The 17,369-nt window shown below is 40.8% G+C and overlaps 1 protein-coding gene across 1 annotated transcript in view; it reads left to right on the top strand.

Annotated features, from left to right (window-relative positions):
• ATP13A5 (ATPase 13A5) overlaps window positions 1-17,369 on the top strand; it is a 126,115-nt gene that overhangs the window by 64,824 nt on the left and 43,922 nt on the right. The window contains exons 14-21 of the mRNA XM_003256667.3: window positions 1,567-1,717; window positions 4,003-4,083; window positions 4,735-4,891; window positions 7,472-7,589; window positions 11,485-11,609; window positions 12,388-12,548; window positions 14,638-14,763; window positions 15,869-15,948. Of these exons, the coding sequence (XP_003256715.2) occupies window positions 1,567-1,717; window positions 4,003-4,083; window positions 4,735-4,891; window positions 7,472-7,589; window positions 11,485-11,609; window positions 12,388-12,548; window positions 14,638-14,763; window positions 15,869-15,948 (999 nt within the window). The remainder of the gene's footprint in view (window positions 1-1,566; window positions 1,718-4,002; window positions 4,084-4,734; window positions 4,892-7,471; window positions 7,590-11,484; window positions 11,610-12,387; window positions 12,549-14,637; window positions 14,764-15,868; window positions 15,949-17,369) is intronic.

Raw genomic sequence — 17,369 nt, 5'->3', positions numbered from 1 at the left:
GAAAATTGTTACTATTAAGGCAGAAATGTCAGAATGGAGAAGAAGAAATAGAGATTATTTGATATAACACAAAGTCCTGACTTTTATATAATTACATGGTGGATAAAGAAAAATTAATTTTGAAATTTAGTGAATCAAAGAAAGCCACCTGAAGGAGATGGCACTTCAGATAGGTTTTGAGGGACGTGCGGCTAGAATTTTTACAGCTGTGGGCTAAAAGTTGGCACTAGGGAGAGGAGAGGACAATCATACAGATGTCTACTCCAGAAAGAGCTACAGAAGGGAAACAGAGCCCCTGGAGGATGAATCTCCTCATGGTATCTCCCTGTGGCTTCTAGCTCCTTCCCTAAAGGCTAAGACTTGCCTTCTCAATTTGAGCGGTGATGGCCTCTGCTCTTAAGCTCTGAGTACCCTATTTTGGTGCCAACAGTGGCTGAGGCTGCTGTCAGTGACAGAAGACACTTTGCAGGGGACTCCCAAGATGATGAAGGGGCCAGGTAAAGCATGGCACAAGGTAAGAGCAGACAAGCAGTGTGATGTTGCAGAAGATACCCTGGACTGGGTGACAAGGAACACCTGAGCTTTAACCCTACTCATGTGTCTCTGGTCCTGGTGCTCAGATGTCCCAGCCAGCCCTTCGTCCAGACAGGCAAGGAATCTATTGGTCAGAGCAGTGAAAGGGAAAAAAGATGTCCACAGTTTCCACCACTCCATCTTCCTCCCTTGTCCCTGGTACTCTGAAGGTTTTCGGAGACTAGAAACAACTATACACAATCACTATTCAGCTGTAAGGTGGGAGGAGAGGAAGGTACAAGATACCAGTTTGTATTATCAAAGAGAAAAACCGGCTTTAGAGGTGGGATGTCCAGGGTGCTTCAGGAAGTAGGGGCAAACTCTAAAGGGCTGAGTAGTGAGAAACGCTTCCGCATCCATGCAGCCTTCTTTTCTATCCCTAGTTTCCTGCTCCGTAAGTAGCCCTAGAGACTTCTTGCCTCGGGTGTGTGGCTTTTTGTGGACAGCTCTGCAGAGTTTGCAGGTATGACTCCGAGCTGCCTGTTCATGTGCCTTCCCACAATGCTGCCATTATGTGGGCTGGCTTCAAGTAATATGACAAAAGTCCCTGTGATTCTATCCAAAGCCTCTGAAACTATGTTATTGATTGTCAGTGGTAAATTCTGTTGAGAACAAAATTCATATCCAACTCAAAGAAATGTTTTTATAAAGATAATTCTGTAGGCAAAACACCCTGTTTAAAAAATAAAGAAACCAAGTGGGCAGGGACTTAAGGACAAGCATAGCAATAGCAAGAACTTTAATCTGGATCTAGAGTACAGGGCATAAAGGACATTAGTAGGAGTGGACACTGTAAGGTAAGGTAGATCCGAAGTGGGCAGGACTTTGAATACCAGGCTAAGGGGCTTGAACTTTATCATTTGGAGCATGGGGAGCCATGGGAAGGTTGTGAGCATGAACGTTAGGTGTTTGGAGCTCCACTTTAGTAAGATTTAAGGGACAGAATGTGCAAAATGATTTTATCAAAGACTTTAACGTTACCTTCTCTACCAGCTTCCAGGAAGCCCACAGCTTTGCCTCGGGCCAGGCTGTGCCATGGGGCCCACTGTGTGCGGCCATGGCCAGTTGCCACTCTCTGATCCTTCTCGATGGGACCATCCAGGGAGACCCTCTGGACCTCAAAATGTTTGAGGGCACTGCCTGGGTAAGGTGATAGTTTAATGGAAAGATGAGAACCTGAAGAAATCTTTACTGGGAGTGCTGAAACTTTTCTAATTTTTGTTAAAATACGGAGAAGGTTCATAATAATGTATGTATGAGTGTGTAACACTATCAGAACTTCCCAACCTGTGCCCCAAAGAGCTCTGTTAATGGGTGCTGCATAAAATAGGCATCCATTATTGAACAAACTTGGGAACTGTTGCTTAAACAAAGTTAAACTCATTTCTTGACTAAATGATTTCTTTAACATACTGTGGTGTTTTGTGAATATTCAAGAGGGAATATGAAATGCAGCATTTACCAAACCTATCTGACCTCAAAAACCTTATTGATACCCATAACCCAGCATGTTCTCTAAAACATCAGTGTTTTCCAAAACACTATCAGAGAAACAGTAGTCCAAAGCGGTGTTCTCCGGTAGAGCAGCCACGAGCCATATGTGGCTACTCAGCCCTTGAAATGTGGCTCTGCAACTGAGAAACTGAATTTTTAATCTGATTTAATTTTAAATAGTTTAAATTTAAATAGCCACAAGTGGCTGGTGGCGACTGTGTATTGTAAATCATGTCTAGACACCAAACTGGAGGGCTACATTCCAACTGGTTCAATCTCCTGAGCTGAGTGTGAATGAAAACGGAAGGATATAAACCCATCCTGGAGGCTGCCATAGTGGAAAACCCTCTGCATTTACCACTCTCCAGCTGTGTGATCACAAAGCCAGAGCCAGGACTGAGTCTGTGACCTCATCTGTACATTTGGGGTAATAATGCCTCTTTCACAGACTTGTGAGCACTGAGACTATGAATCTAAAGGGGCTTTGAGCACAATGAAGAGCCAAACAAGTAGAGGGTGTTCACTAATTAACCGGTTAGTTAATTACATCCTGCTGCCTCCAAAGAACATCCTAAAGCTATGTACAATGATGTATAAAATACAGTACAGCAGTTAAACATAGCTGCAAAAGAATGGAAACAAATGATTGCAGGGAAACGAAGCACACCTAACAAAGAAGCTAATACAAAGATGTATAATAGGGAAATTTTAGCTTTCTAGAGGGCAAATCAATGAAAGAGGAAACCTGGTAAAAAGGGAAACTTCTGATATCAGTAAGTTAAAACAGAGCATTTGCTGTGGAAAAAAATTTGACGTAGTGACCAATTCTCTGGATCTCAACGGAGAGGAATCAGTGTATTTACTATAAGCAGTGTCCTTAACAGAATCATTGGGATTGACACGGTGATGAGTTGTGCAGGGTCATTTTATATTTGGCTTTGGTCCTGGCCCTAACTACATCCCCCTCTCCGTTATAGGAGGGCTGATCTATCTTTGCAAATAACATACTTGTTTGGGAATATAAATCTTTAGTATTAGCTCTGTAAGAACCATCTGTAAGAATAGTTGTATCCATCCCAAACAAAGCATAAAAATGCACGATTATTCACTGAGTTTAGAGCTGTGTCAGAAGCCATCTTGAGTATCTTTTGGTAACTGGGAACCTTTCACTCTACATACAGAGGAGGGAAACTGTCCTTTTAGACTGTCAAGAATTTTAGCATTTGAAGGGATGTCAGAATATTTTTCAGAAGAAATTGAGATCTACAGAAATAAAGTGGTGTCCCCAAGATTAAACAGGTTAAGTGGCAGAGTGGAAACCAGATACTATCTCCTGTTTTCTGACCTCTACTATTTATATATATGACTGTCTTTCCCATATTTTAATATTGGTTAATGTTGGATTCTCAGAGGTATTAACTTCTGTTGTAATATCCAAAGAATACAAGTCATTTTCAAACAGGCTTTCTAATTTGCTAGCAGCTGACATACCAACTCCCTAGTTAACTCAATTAGGCTAGTAGCATAGGTATAGTATGAAGAACTAGTCCCATGTTTATCTCAGGACCCAATCCTACCCCATATGAGAGCTATGGTGCTCGGCAATGTTGGAGACTACATCTCTACTTAATCCCTCCTCCAATTACTGGATATAATCATTTAGAAAGATCCACGGAGCTGTAGCTAGCACTTCTTCCATCAATTACTTCTTAAAATGAATTCACAATATTTTTGGCTTTTGACATTCTATAATAAGGCCCCTAATATAAATCGACACAACAGAAATTTGACAATGACAGTATTAAGATAATTGGCCTGGAAGAGAAAATATGTAAAAATGGCTTTGAAAAGATTAAAATATTGTGCAAATGAGAGATATTTCTTTCTTACAATTTTTCTTCAAAGAATCTTATGAATGTTTTCATTTTATAACAGAAAATGGAAGATTGCAATGTAGACTCCTGCAAATTTGGGATGTCAGTTTCAAACATAAAACCAGGACCAAAAGCCAGTAAGGTATGATTTCCTTCTTTACATCACATAGCTCTTTCCCCATAAAGCTGGTAAAACATTTCTGACTTTCACATATTTTTATAGTCCTATTATTTTGCCTTATCCTAACAGTTTCCACGGTTGGTTTGCTGTTTCTTTCGTTTCTGAATTTATCTATTAATTTATTCCACAAACACTACCTGTGTACGCTAGGGCATTGTGCTAGGTGCTAGCAGATAAAGAGGCTTCAAAACAAGACACGCTTGGCTCTGGGTTGGAGGAACAGGTAGACTCATAGAAAAATCAATATAGGTGCAAATAAGTGCAACGCAATGTGCCAAATGCTATAATCAAGGCTGAAGAAAGAGTTTCAAGAGTCCTGACATGGGAGTGAATACTGTTTCTGGGAGATAAAAGCACCACAGAGGAGATGACCTGTGAGCTTGGCCTGGAAGGTGATTAGGATTTCTCCAGGGGAAGGTCCTTGCAGTCCAGACAACTTGTTGAAGGAGTCACTTTAAGGCAGCCACACACACACACAAAATCACTATTGTGACAAATATACTACATCGAGATGTCTCTGGGCTCATTGCACAGTAAAGCCTTTTTGTTGTTATGCATTTGGAAATATCACTTAGCAGCTTGTTAAGCTCCCTGTCATTGATGGGCTTGCAGAGTCCAGTGGAAGCCATCATCACCTTGCGCCAGTTTCCATTTTCCTCGAGCCTGCAGAGGATGTCCGTGATCGCTCAGCTAGCTGGGGAGAATCATTTCCATGTCTACACGAAGGGTGCCCCAGAAATGGTGGCCAGGTTCTGCAGATCTGAAACAGGTACTAACACTTTTCTCTTTCAAGAAGTAAAATACTTTTTTTTTCTTTGAGACAGAATCTTGCTCTGTCCCCAAGGCTGGAGTGCAGTGGCACGATCTCGGCTCACTGCAGCCTCTACCTCCCAAGTTCTAGTGATTCTCCTGCCTCAGCCTCCCAAGTAGCTGGGGTTACAGGAGCATGCCACCACACCCGGCTAATTTTAGTATTTTTAGTAGAGACGGGGTTTCACCATGTAGGCCAGGCTGGTCTCAACCTCCTGGCCTCAAGTGATCCGCCTGCCTCAGCCTCCAAAAGTGCTGGGATTATAGGTGTGAGCCACTGCAGCCAGCCGAGACCAAATGCATAAAGCCAACAAACACAGAAAGCTTCACAATCAATGAACGTGGAGCTGCTTGTTTCCTGGGTAGGTGCAAAGTAGGCCCAGTAGATCCTAAGAAGCAGGGGTGATAATTTCAAGGCTCGGAGGCAGCGACTAAATATCTGGCTGTGGGTGCAGTAAGAAAAGTACAACCACAGTGGAGCATCTGGGAAGGAGACAAGATGTGAAGCTTGCATCAGGAGCCAGAATAGGGAGCTACTGAGGGTCAGAGAACTAGGGGAGGTGTGAATGAGGGAAATGGAGAGGTCTGGACGCTAGGTAAGTTACGCAGACACGGCTGCTCTGTCACCTCCAGGGAGAATCAGATCGATGGGAGAAGAATATAGAAAAGATAAATATCTTAGAAATAAAAGTGATCAGAGTAAATTCAATGGTATTAGAGCAAGATAATTTATCATTTTCACAGCAATTTCATCTTTCTGGGCCAGACTTTGAGCTGATTTGTATTGCTTTTTAGTCTTATAAACATATGCACTCTTTAAGCGGCAGCCAGATTTATAAGAATGTTGTTGCATTCAAATGAGTTCATTTGGATAAAATTGGTCTTTTGTCTTCTGATTTTCATGTAGACTCTCCTTATGATTGCTGATGGCCATCAACTTGTGCAGAGAATTCTAGATTTGGCAAATGATTCCTTTAACTTCTCTATTGGGAGTCTTTTTTTAAACCTTAGAAGTAGCCCCTTTTCTTCTGTCTTTGATCTTCAGCATAGGTCTCATTAACTCTGTCCTTCACTGATTACAACATATACTGTGTTTGTTTTGTTTCAGCTACACGGGTACAACTGAGCATCTTCTTGACATTTAAACTGGTATCTATTGTCCCTGCTCTCTCAGTAAGGATTTGGGCCTGTCACTTGGCACTTATTTTCCTGGCAGCTCTTTCAGTCCTGTTTTCCCAACTTCCAATCTTTGACTTATGCTAATACTATCTTCAGTGATTTCCACCACCACCCTACCCCATTTTTAGAAATACAGAGCTAAGAACTTTCTTGAAATTAGATTCCCACCTCCATGAATATTTTAGAATTACAGAAAGTCTGAAATGAATGGAGACAGAGAGATCTGGAACTTCTCATTTTATGGATGAGAAACTAAGGTGCAGAAGGGAGACTGAACATGACTAAGGTCCACACGGAAGTGGAAGGGAGAATAGAACTTAGTCGATTTGCCACCTAAGCTACTATACCTCCCATTGTTCTGTGGTTCCCTCTAATACCCTTATAGGTACATTATAAATCATGGAGATTTTATAAACATAGTTGTGACTGCCATGCTAAAACACACAGATGTTGGCATTGTGTCATCTTTCACCTAAAGCAGGAGTTGGCAAACTTTTCTGTCAAGAGCAAGATAGTTCTTACTTTAGGCTTTGCCAATCATGTGGCGTCCATTTCAATTCCTCAACACTGTCACTGAAGGCTCAAAGCAGCCACAGACAATGAACAGTCAAATGGGCATGCCTGTGTTTCAGTGAAATTTCATTTATAAAAACAAGCTATAGACCAGATTTCGCCTGTGTATCCTAATTTTTTTTTGACCCCTGATCTAGAAGATCAGCTGTTTCTCTCATTTTATCCAAGTACCCCTAGTCCTGAGGTCTGTTCTTACTGAACCCAGTCGGTGCATTTGACACCCTGTTTGCCTGAGTCAGCTTGTGCTATTATAACAAAAGACCATAGACCGCATGCTTGAACAACAGAAATTTATTCCTCACAGTTCTGGGGGCTGGAAAGGCCAGGATAGAGGTGTTGCCCAGCATGGTTCCTGGAGAGGGCTTTCTTTCTGGTTTGCAGATGGTTGTCTTCTTCCTGTATCCTCACATGGTGGAGGGGGATGTATTTTCTTAGGGCATCAATCTCATTCACAAGGGCTCCACCCTCATGACCTAATTACCTCCTGAAGGCCCCACCTCCAAATACTATTGCATTAGAGATTAGGCTTCAACATATGAATTTTGGAGGGACACATTCCATCCATAACGCAGTAAATGACCAGCATGGCTTTGACATTTTTTCCATCAGAACAATAAGAACACACTGATGAAGTTGTTTGTGGCCTTTAGCTGAAGCTCTAAGTTTTCTATTAAAGCACTTTTATGGAATGAAAGTTAAGACAAGGTACAATGGCTGTGTCCTGGAGTCTTGCTTAGACCAGCCTTCAACATGACCTTACACTTACCTGTTTCTTCTACCCTGGCAGTGCCCAAGAATTTCCCACAGGAACTGAAGAGTTACACAGTGCAAGGATTCCGTGTCATTGCTCTTGCCCACAAAACCTTAAAGATGGGGAATCTTTCAGAAGTGGAGCACTTAGCCAGGTAAGCAACTCAGAAATTGGCACTAGAGCAGGCTCCATGTGCATGAAGTGCGAGTCCTGGAGATGGACAGATGAACAGTTCTAATCACCTGGAAGGCTCACAGAGACAGAGAATTAATCTTGTACAGTCGCCTGACTCAGAGATGGACAATTGTAGGTGATACTGGAGACGACTTGCTCAAGTCACAATGCTGGTTGGTGGAAGAACAAGGATGGTACTTGAGAGCTTCTGACTCCAAGATACCAGTGTGTTATCTCTGCTTGGCACTATGTTATGTCAACTTTAGTCACAGCTCTCATCCCATCAAAACAACCAACGCTCCTTCAACCTCAGAGCATTATGTGACCAATCGACTTGGGTGGCCCATACACAGAGAGGTTGAAAGAGGCACTTTGAAAGATTTTGAGAATCCTTTAGACATGTTTTTTTCAGTGCTCAATACTACAACACCTCCTTCGTCTCTGAAGGGTAACAAGTGCAAAGTGAATTACTTATGAGAAATAAAATTCAGTATTCTTAATTACATTACAGGGATAAGTTGTCCTCATTAGAGGATAATTTATAAATTATTATTTCTTTCAATGTTCTTCAGTTGTTAAAGGCTATTTTCAAATTATCTATGACAAAGGAGTAAAAAAATACTGCGGAAAACTGAATAGCAGAAAATCTATTTATTTGTTACATTGGATTTGTGTTGCTGATAAATGCTAATTTATATATAGCTAGCCCCTTCATGTAAAATACTGATATCCTTGGTTTAACATTATTATTTGCAACCTAAGTCCATTGACTCTAAGTTAATTAGTAAACACAGTCCTTCCTTACTCTGTGCTTGTTTCACCATCTATAAAATATGCAATTGGATGATCTCCAAGGAGGCCTTCAGCCATGACATTTTAATATTTGAAACAGGATCACAAAGCTCATTTTGAAATATATGAATGTCATTCTCAGATTTAACATTCCAGGTGTTAGCTATTCTTGAGCAAACATAAAGGTCCAGACCACATAGGATTTGTAATTTTCTAAACACAAATTTGAATAATCAACGTTAAGGACATGTGTGAAGTAAAGATCTATGTAGCTAGTGATGGAGTGTAGCCATCAGCCAGTGTCACATACAAACGCAGCTGTGTTGTTCTCATATAAGAGCCACTGGTGGCATAGACATTATAAATATAACAAAATAAGAAAATGAAGATAAAATGTGCTATATTTCCAACCATTCCAGGTTTTTTCAGGGAATATCAGGAACTTATTATACTTCTTAGAATTTAGTTACTATTTTCAAACAGGGTAAAAAGATAGGGTTTTGATTTTTCTTAGAATCAAATTCTATTTAGCAAAGTTTTCCAACTAGAAAAATTTAAAACTTCTTAAAAATTGGAGTCATAATGGGGAAGTAGAAAAGTTTTTTGAGATGACTTAAAAAGTCACCCCAAACTAAAACAACAGGATAAATACTCCATCAAGTCTCACCCCTTCACCGGTTTAGCAAATTTGCATTGAACTTAACTGTATGTCAGATGCTCAAGGAATTGAGAATTTATTTGGAAGTGAATAAAATAAAATCCTTGCCCTCACGAATATATCCTAGTTGGGGAAATAGATTAGAAAATAAACCCATACAATATGGTCCCACTAGCGGTTCTTAAATGACCTGAGGGGGAAAGTATAAAGTAAGTGAAGAGGACTTTTTAAAAAAGACAGAGAATGTCATTTTGCTTAGGCAATCAGCAAAGTCCTCAGAGGAGCAACATTTTAACAGACATCTAATAAAATAAGAGAGAAAGACACGCAGATATCCAGAGGAAGAGCATTGCAGGGAATAGAAATGGTGGGTACAAAGGCTTTGACACAAGCACTGCTGGGAATGTTGTAGGGTAACAGGCAGCCAAGTGCCTAAAGTAGTGAACGAGAAGAAGCATCATAAAAGAGAAACAAAGAACATTTGCCTGTTTTTGCTTTTGTTGCCTGTGTTTTATGTGTCATAGCCATGAAATCATTGCCAAGACCAATGTCAAGAAGATTTCTCCCTATGTTTTCCTCTAGTAGTTTCACAGTTTTAGGTCTTATGTTTAAGTGTTTAATCCATTTTGAGTTGATTTTTACGTATGGTATAAGATAAGGGTCCAATTTCATTCTTTTGCTGGTGGATATTAAACTGAAAAGCTTTGCACAGCAAAGGAAATAACAGAGTGAAATAGCAACCTGTAAAATGGCAGAAAATCTCTGCAAACCATATATCTGATAAGACATTAACATCCAAAATGTACAGAGGACACAATTCAATAGCAAAAATCAATAAATAATCCAATTGAAAAATGAACAAAGGCCCTGAATAGACATTTCTCCAAAGATGTAAAAATGACCAACAGATATATGAAAAAGTGCTCAACTTTACTAGTCATTAGGGAAATGCAAATCAAAACCACAACAAAATACCACCTCATACCTGTAAGGATGGCTATTTGAAACAAAAACAAAAGAAAACAAGTGTTGACAAGGATATAGAGAAATTGGAACCTTTGTAACATGGTACAGCTTTTATGGAAAACAATGTGGAGGTTCTTTAAAAAATTAAAAATAGAATGTTTTTAATTTTTTAAAACATTGGATCACCGTGTGATCCAATGATCCAAAATCCCACTTCTGAGTATATATCCAAAAGAACTGACACTGGGATCTCAAAAAAAGGTATCTTCACCTTTATGTTCATTGCAGCATTATTTATAATAGTCAAGATATGGAAACAACCTAAATGTTCATCAGTGGATGAATGGATTTTAAAAACGTAATATGTACATATAATGGAATATTATTAAGCCTTAGAAAAGGAGAAAATCTTGCCATATGAGACAACATGAGTGAAACTGAAAGACATCATGCTAAGTGAAATAAACCAGTCACAGAAGGCCTAATACTGTGTGATCCTACTTATCTGAAGCATCTGAAATAGACATATTCATAGATGTGGAGAGTAGAGAGTAGAATGGTGATTACCAAGGGCTAGGGGGAGGGGGAAATAGGAAGTTGTTGTTAATGGGTATAAAGTTTCAGTTATGCAAGATGAATACATTCTAGAGAAGTGATTTTAACATACATGCACACACACACATAAAACAGGGTAGAAGGAAACTTTTTGAGGTGATGGATATGTTTATTACCTCGATTATGGTAATGGCTTCACAGCTGTATGCATATTGTTCAAATCTATCTCCCTGTAATCTTAACACCACGGTGCACAGCAAAATGAACAAAGATCAAAAAAGTGTTCTTGGCCCCCAAATTTACTTTTTAAAAAGCCACCCAAGAATCATTCCATTTCAGAGGAACGTTCCTACATAACTAATGCAACCCAGTTGGACTATAAGCCATCACTTTCACATTCTGAAAACTGTTCAGAGCCCCGTCTGATGCCAGTAAATATTATTCAAGGTGACAGATGGAGACTAAGAAGAATGACACCATATTCAACTACTACTATCGTGTCTTGTATGTATGCAGAATGCCTTTAATAAATGCCAAATAAACTGAAACGATTGCAAGCTCAAAAAAGACAAAGCTCTGAGAAATTAAAAAATAAAGTATATTTGATTAACGTATTTAAAAACCAACAGAAGAGTTGGAAGATAAGCACATTGTTTTTAAAAATAAAGTTGGAAACTGGAAAAAACAGATTTAGAAGTGGTTGCCTCTAGGAAGGAGTGGGGTGAGGTGGTGTGGAGACACAGACTATTGGTTTTCATTATAAGCTTTTAAGTTCATTTTGATTTTTAAAATGTGCCCGTATTGCATTAATAAAACTTACAAAGAAATTTTTAAAAGAAGAAATAAATTGAACTTTGAGCCTATATAGATATACTTTAATATTGATTTTCTCCTGGATACAAAGAGAAAAAGTGGAGTCAGAGTTAACATTTCTGGGACTTCTCATCATGGAGAATCGCTTGAAAAAAGAAACCAAACTGGCCTTGAAGGAACTGAGTGAGGCCCGTATCAGGACTGTGATGATTACAGGTATGTATTTGTTTCTAGGGGACTGGCAAGTTTATTGTATCCTAGGCATAAGAACAAGATGTGTGAGCTGAGTGAGTTCATGTGTCAGACACAGGGAAAAATGTTCTGTTGTCGAATTTGTTATCCTGTAGCCCCTTACCTAAAAACATGTGCAGGTGCCCTGACAGGACCAGAAGCTTTGGAGGTAAGGACCGTATCTCATCCTCTTTGTCTAATGACTACCCCTCCTAGCCAGGATCTGTGTGGTGCCTCAAGGCTCACAGTAAATGAGCCAGAATGGGTGTGTTCTCATCAAGAAACCCAGTGATCCCTCTGCACAGAGGATTAAGTCTCTGGTTGATGGTCCTCTAGGGCAGTAGGGCCAGGCATGGTGTATGATTGTCAAACCCTAGCACAGCCTGACCCTGTGTGTTCTTTGCTTAGTTGGTTTCCAGATCCCGTGGATGGTTTTATGCTATCAGGCTGAGATCATGCTATATTCTCCACTAAGAGTTGTCTGTCTTCTGAGGAGTAGTCATAAATGCTTCAGTATTTCTTTATTAATTCACACATGTTTTGAAATACACATGGACAGGATATGATGCAGAATATGGAGAAGGAGATGGGAACATAGTGTTTGCCCACTAGGGGCAGTCTACAGCAGAGAGGAAGACAAAATAAGGCAGAAAGCAGTAAATGCCCTCAAAGAACACCAAGCAGAGTGGAAAAGGGAGACCTCAGTTCTTGTTGCTGAGGGGAGGTTTGTACATACAGCAAGCAAAGTTTCTTTGTCTTCTAGGTGATAACCTTCAAACGGCCATTACTGTTGCAAAGAATTCTGAAATGATCCCTCCAGGAAGCCAAGTGATTATTGTTGAAGCCAATGAACCAGAAGAATTTGTTCCTGCCTCTGTGACCTGGCAGCTGGTGGAGAACCAAGAGACCGGACCTGGGAAGAAAGTGAGCAAATGTTAGAAGGCCCCTCCTTGGGCCTAGACTGATGGAATACAGTCCTGGCACTGCTCAGCCTTCTCTCAACTCCAGGAGTCATCTCAGTAATGATCCCTCACATCTGTCCAGAGTTTGACAGTTTGCAAAGCATTTCCGCCAGCTCTGGTTGCCTGTGAAAATCACCTGGGGGAGTTTCTAAGCTTCGAGTGCAGGCTGCATCAATTAAATCAGAACCCCTGGGGTAGGAGGTGGCATCAGGTGCTTTTCCCAGTGGTTCCAGTGTGCAGTCGTGGCTGAGAACCACTGATTTACACTCATATTTTCCACTTGGTCATTAAAATAACTCTATGCAATTGGGCAAACCATTAATTTTTACAGATGAGAAAACTGAGGCTCAGAGCAGTAAGCTTGCCCAATAAAAAAACTGGTGAGTTGCAGAGCAGGAAAGCAGACTTAGGCCTATTTGATTCCACACAGATCCATGGGCATTTAGATTGTACTATACCTATGGCATGAAGCTAACAGAGGCTGGGCTTCTCTAGATAGAAAGCTCCCTCTGCTCTTGTGACAGAATAGCTTTTTCATATGACGACAATGGGCTGTAGCTGTACATTCCATCACTAAAGGTAACACCCATGCTTTTGTGTGAATTCAAAGATATGGCCCTGCAGGTGATGAATTACAAAAATGCTGCCTTCCTCCAGGCTGACCAGCCTTTCAGATTAAGTATAGAGTGGGCCTTTGTGCAGTCAGGAGTCTTTGTGCAGCACACAGACTGCACAGCTATACAGAACGGCCCTGCCCCTACCCTGGGAGGAGGTGGGTTAACTTGCCTCAACCTCTAATTGCATGGGCTGTGAAAGATGACAGCTCTCCCTCTGCTCTCAGCAGATTTCTGGTGCTTATTTCCTTGTGAACCTACTTGCTTCTACATCGGTGCATGCTGCCTGAATTTCACTGCATGCTGTAACCCAGGTCCTTTGTGAATTTTAACTAACAGTCCACTCACACTACTCATTCATGATTTAATGCCTCTGATGAAATTTTAGTCCTCACCAGGAGAAGTTGTATCACAGTTTCAGGCCTTCCTCCTCTCTGGGTCCCTCCACCATACTTCGTCTCCCCACATTCCCAGTGCAAGCAAAAGGAATTCCTGCCCTTGTCTCAGGAGGGATGCTTTAGAACATGTCTTTTGTTGGTTATTTTGCAATTGGAGATAGAAAGGGAGGGGTGTGTCATCTTGCCTCCCAATTCAGCACAGCAATTTCTTTTTGTTTCAAATACAATGCTTTCCCTGAGATGAAGTCATCTGATGAATAAAATTTTCTCACCTCCTGCAATATTTGAATTTAGAGTCCTAAACACAAATGGAAGTCTCTCTGAGGAATGTTGCATGAAAAACCATGATTAATTATTGATATAATGAATGCACAGGCATTCATCAGATGCTTTCTCCCTAACTGGGAACCAGGTAGGTCTAGAACCAAGCCAGAGAAACACCTTGACAGGTGAAAGGTAGGAGGGAAAGGGTTTCAGAAAAGGATTACTCCTGCAGTGGGATGTACAGTATGGAAGAGAATCTGGGAACCATGATAGAAAGAGTTACCTGTTGAGGTGGGGTCATAACAAAGGTCAGAGGCTGGGTCCTAAAAGGAGTTAGGCACCGAAGAAAGAGTGCCTACTTTACAGTGAAGACAATGAGGGTGATTTTGGAATAAGTGAATGGTAAGAGATCTTAGAAAATATAAGCCTGCATGAGGAGGAGAAGGAAGGAGGGAAGAATTTTCCTATTCTTGTAATAACTAATTGGGACCTAAGAATAGTTAGATTTCTTCAGTAGACTGACATCACACATATTGTCTCCCAAGACAGGATCCAGAGTACCATACTGTCCAAGCATCATATGTTTACATAATCTTGGGGAGAATGTTTTGAGTGTTTTTTCCTATGGGTAGAAGTGCTGTAGGCAAATTACACATTATTTTGTTGCTGACCTTCACACTGTTAGGCAACATGAAAACTCTTCCTTCAAGAAAGCATAGGAAAGCAGAGACACTCCTTAGGAATCAATGTAGAAATGATGCCCTTTTGATTTTAGGAAACCTACATGCACACTGGAAGCAGTTCAACCTCTCATGGGGAAAGAGGAAGCTGTTACCATTTTGCAATGAGTGGGAAATCATACCAAGTGATAGTTCAGCATTTCACCAGCTTGCTTCCAAAAGTAAGTACTGAAGAAATGAAGTGTTTTGCTTTGCTCCTCAAATTAGCGAGGTGAAAGGAGGAGGAGAGTATTGAAAACAGTGATCACTGAGGTTGCCTCACAGTTACAGACTAAACACCCCCAAAGGAGTACTGCTCCTGAAAAAGTTTTCTGGCCCCTTTTATGCCTTCTCGGTCCCAGGCAGACCCACGGCCTCCCGTTCAGAGTTTGAGTTCGAGTTCTGGTACCTTCTCTCACCCCTGTGGCCAGTTCAGCCTTCCTCCTTCTTTCCCTCCCCACCCAGGAGAATGGCAGAGTTCCAAACATGCTGCTTGTTTTGAGGGCCAGCTTGTCTCTGAAACTGACCAGCTCATGTTAGGCTAAGCTCTATTCCCCTTCTTGTCTGGATTCTTAAATTACAGCAAGAGGAAACAAAGGCCCCATGGTTTATTTTCAGAGTCATTTGTTATCTTGTCCTCTGTGTGTCCTGTTTTAAAATAGTGCTGTGCAGGGTTGCACTGTCAACGTGCAGGAGATTAATGGAGCACAAGGGGAGGGCAGCAACTATCTGTTAGCAGTGTCTTAAAAATTCTGTCATCCTAGCAGTCAAAGACCACAGAATCTAGACCCCAAAGGCTTCTAGAAAGCTCTTAGTTCAGTTCATGGAAAGCTGAGACTCAGAGAGGTTAATCTGCTTGTCTAAGGTGTGCACAGCTAGCTGGCACAGCTGAGAATAGAGCCTTGTTTCTCAGCTTCCAGCCTTTCCTCTGTCTATGCTATGATTATGGAGATGGTGTCTATCAGGAAAGAACTGTGTTTCCTCAAGCATTTTTATTCCATATGCTCTGCTGCTTCTTAGTTACTGTAGTATTATTGATTAATGGTCACCCCATCTTGGAAAAATGGTCTGGGAAAAAAGTAATGGAGTTGTGATGGAGGACTTTAAGTGAAATTTCAATATTATAGTGTTAAATCTCCTTCTTTCCCTTCCTGGTATTGGTCTAATGACATACCATCCAATGCTGTATTAAATTAGTAACCAGGAATGATTTTTCAGGGCTGTTCTTTTATTTTTGAAAGTTTTCTTCTTCTCAGTCATATTGCAGTGGTTGTTTTTTCCTTTTAGATTCTGGTGAATGGAACAGTTTTTGCAAGAATGTCTCCTGGGCAGAAATCAAGCCTTATTGAAGAATTTCAGAAATTAAAGTAGGTGTCATGGCATGAAAGAAGAGTATGCTCATTAACTATTGCTACCTATGGGTCAATAATTCAGGTGTGAGTCAGAATGGCTATTATTAAAAAGTCAAAAATAACAAATGTTGGCAAGATTGCAGAGCAAAGGGAACACTTATACACTACTGGTGGGAGTGTAAATTAGTTCAGCCATTGTAGAAAGCAGTATGGCAATTCCTCAAAGAGCTGAAACAGAACTACCATTTGAACCAGCAATCCCAATGCTGGGTATATACCTAGAGGAATATAAATCATTCTACCATAAAGACACATGCATGTGACTGTTCATTGCAGCACTATTCACAATAGCAAAGACACAGAATCAACCTAAATGCCCAGCAATGACAGATTGGATAAAGAAAATGTGGTACATACACACCATGGAATGCAGTGCAGCCATAAAAAAGAATGAGATTATGACTTCTGCAGGAATACAGATGGAAATGGAGGCTATGATCCTTAGCAAACTAACGCAGGAACAAAATCAAATACTATGTGTTCTCACTTATAAGTGGAAGCTAAATGATGAGAACACATGGACACAAAGAAGAAAAACACAGATATTGGGGTCTACTTGAGAGCAGAGGGTGGGAGGAGGGAGAGGAGCAGAAAAAATAACTACTGGGTACTGGGCTTAATTCCTGGGTGATGAAATAATCCGTAAAACAAACCTCCGTAACATGAGTTCCCTTGTATAACAAATCTGCACATGTTCTCCAAACCTAAAATAAAAGTTAAAAAAAGGGGATTAAAAAAAATTCAGGTGTGGCTTAGCTGAGTCTTCTGGCTCAGGACCTCTCTCAGAGATGTAACCAGGTGTTGTCCATGACTACAGTCAATAACAAATGTTGGCAAGATTGCAGAGAAAAGGGAACAGTTATACACTATTGGCATATTGGTATATTGGTATATTCCCCACTCAAGCCAGTGCTTGAGTGGGGAGAAAAATCCCTCACCAGCCTCACTCACATGTTGTTGAATGCTCAGTGCCTCATGAGCGGTTGGACTGAACCTCAGTTTTTCACTGGCTAGTGGACAGATGCCAACCTCAGTTCCTTGTGACAGGGGCCATTTCATAAGGAAGCTCACAGTGTGACAGTTGACTTCTAAAAGAGTAAGCAAGCAAGAAGAACCAGAGACAGAGCCAACAAGACGGATGTTGCTGTTTTTTATATACCAGTCTCATCACCCTTGCTGTATTCCCTTCCTTAGGAGCAAGTCACTAGATCCAGCCCACTTCCAGGGGAGTGGATTACACAGGGCATGGATGCCAGGAGCTGGGGATCACTGAGGGCCATTTAGAAGTTGCCTATTCCAGAGAGCATTTGTTCTGTGGCCCATAAGGCATATATCTTAGAGAACCCTCCCATGCTTAGATGTAACAGAAATAGTGG

This window comes from Nomascus leucogenys, chromosome 11, assembly GCF_006542625.1.
Source record: "Nomascus leucogenys isolate Asia chromosome 11, Asia_NLE_v1, whole genome shotgun sequence".
Lineage (NCBI taxonomy): Eukaryota > Metazoa > Chordata > Mammalia > Primates > Hylobatidae > Nomascus > Nomascus leucogenys.
This window is presented reverse-complemented; position numbering and strand designations above follow the sequence as displayed.